The sequence below is a fragment of the Ostrea edulis genome, chromosome 7 (assembly GCF_947568905.1).
Source record: "Ostrea edulis chromosome 7, xbOstEdul1.1, whole genome shotgun sequence".
In the NCBI taxonomy this organism is placed as follows: domain Eukaryota; kingdom Metazoa; phylum Mollusca; class Bivalvia; order Ostreida; family Ostreidae; genus Ostrea; species Ostrea edulis.
Genome location: NC_079170.1, coordinates 30,135,593 through 30,137,944, shown reverse-complemented (window position 1 = coordinate 30,137,944; position 2,352 = coordinate 30,135,593). Strand labels below are relative to the sequence as shown.

The window sequence follows — 2,352 nt, the reverse complement described above, 5'->3', positions numbered from 1 at the left end:
ATACATGTATGAGAATCAAATATAGGGATACCCTCTGATTCCAACTCAACTGCTATAAATCCTAAATAAGGGAGAGTATCGCCATTTGCACATTCTATTTGCAAAATGTCATTGAGAGACTGCAGTTCTCTATGACTCAGATTTTCTCTATAACAATTTTCGCTGATTGTACTAACAGCACTACCAGTATCAACCAAAGAATTTACTTCTATTCGATCTACTTTGACCCCTGCTTCATTACTACTACCTACAATCTCCTCAAAAGGGCGTGCTCTCTTTGCACCTAGTACCCGCCCCTAGTACAAGGTGGTCCGTAGTTTAAATTCTTTCAATGATCTAGTCTGACTGTGCACTGCCATTTAAAATGCCTATATTGCTTACATCTATAACATTGAGGTCCTAAATTCTGCTCAGAACCATGCCCTCTGTCCTGATTAGAATCTTTTGAGAAATCTGAATTGTAATTCTGCTTATTCCTAGATCGACCTCTTCCTGAAGACTTGTTTCTATTTGGTTGGTGGTGATATGTTTGTTGTTTAAGATCTGAAATCTCCTTACCCATAGCTTTCATCGTCATCGACATATCCTGTACTAAATACTTGAGCTCGGATACTTCTGAATCTTTGCTAGTACTTGCACTGTCAGTCACACTCTGTTGAGCATTTAATGCTTTCCTAGACCCTTTTTCTGCTACTGGGACTTTATGTTCTCTCTCAATTTTTCTCAGTTCTACTCTCAACTTGTCAAAATCTGCAATCATTTCATATTTGAAACCAGATATATCTTTCAACTCTTGTCGAAGACCAGACCAAAATTTGGACTTCAACATCTCATCCGATCCGTAACTCCCTATCAACCCTTGTTTAACAAGTTTCCTTAAAATGTATTCCAGTCTACATGACCATGAAGTAACATCTTCAGTCTGTTCTTGCTTAGCGCTGTAAAATTTTGCAAGTAATTCCTCTTTTGTATCAACTGTACCATATACACTCTCAAATTTCTCTAAAACAGCCTTAATTCTAACACCAGGTTCCAATCTCATCAAGATTCTGCTAGCTTCACCTCTGACTGACCTTCTAATTGCTTGCATAATAACTTCCTCTTTATAGATCTCATCATGCAATAAACTTTTTACTTCGTAGCACCACTGGTCATAATCTGCTTCACCTTTAGTGGCACTTTCCCCATAGAAAATGGATAGTCGAGGTTGACTAGGATGACCTGATTGCATTATAGTTATCGGTTTAGATTAAACTTTTTCCTCTGATTTTGCTTTTGCTGAAAAATCTTCAAGCCATTTTTTAAGATCCTCGGGTGTATCTGTTTTTTGGCTTTAGACCTAATTCCTTAAAAGCACTTAAAAGCTTCTTTTCATCCTCAGATGCCATAATTTAAACCAACCGAGTTCTCGAAAACGACAGCGTAAATAAACCGTAATATGAAATGAACACGATTTAGTGCACTGAATTAACAACCATCAACCGAAACGCGCAAGTGTAAAGACACGGTACATGTATACACCAAGTATGATAATGTCTAGCTATATCTCATGCAAACTACACACCAATGATAATATTGAAGTTTGACAATGAAATATTATGGTAGTTGTTTTGTAAAACTAGTAATTAATACCTTTGGTTTTATCAACTGGACACTTCCGGTTGAAAATACGCACTTCCGGTAGATGACAGACAAACTATATCAACCAGAATACCTTAGCCAATTCACTGTCAATGTCTACTTGCTTATACCAATCTGACACTGAATGCAAACTGAAATATGTATCAATAACAAACTGACAGACTCAGATCTAATGACTCAATTATCTAATCTTAATACCACCAATCTCTGACTTTATAATCACCGAGAAACAATGTCAAATAATTGCGCTCAACTTGTTTTCTTGGTAGCTATTAACTTAATTATAAACAAAACTTGCATGCAATGTTAGTAGTGTCATGCTATGACCTAACTTAACCATTTATTTAAAGAAAGAAATTTTGAAATTTTATTTAGATTTGCTTGCTTACCGATCTGCTGACTTTAACTTTGACTGTTTCTATTGTCGAATGGATCACAAACACAGTTTTAAAAAAAAAAAAACACACACACACACACACAAAATCACAGAGCCATGAACAATAGCACAAATAAACACAGTAAGATAATCCAAAGAATTGTTGTTGTTTGTTTTGTTTTTTAAATAAATAAAAGTCCAAACGATCCAAAAAAAACACAAGTTGTGTCACTGTCAAACAATGTTTACATCGAAACTGAAATATTTCCGGTGTGACACGCAGAGACAAGTAGTACGTAAAACAATTCGGAATCTATGTCACTAAGTTCGTCAGA

The 2,352-nt window shown here is 35.7% G+C and overlaps 1 protein-coding gene across 1 annotated transcript; it reads right to left on the bottom strand.

Moving 5' to 3' along the window:
* Window positions 1-328: 328 nt before the first annotated feature.
* LOC130048640 (uncharacterized) lies at window positions 329-1,231 on the bottom strand. Its single transcript, XM_056145643.1, has one exon. The coding sequence runs from the start codon at window positions 1,229-1,231 to the stop codon at window positions 329-331; it is 903 nt and encodes a 300-aa protein (XP_056001618.1).
* Between the last annotated feature and the right edge of the window lie 1,121 nt (window positions 1,232-2,352).

What these genes read in the sequence shown, in the direction of transcription:
- LOC130048640 (XM_056145643.1), bottom strand. Translation starts at nt 1,231, where the DNA reads ATGCAATCAGGTCATCCTAGTCAACCTCGACTATCCATTTTCTATGGG.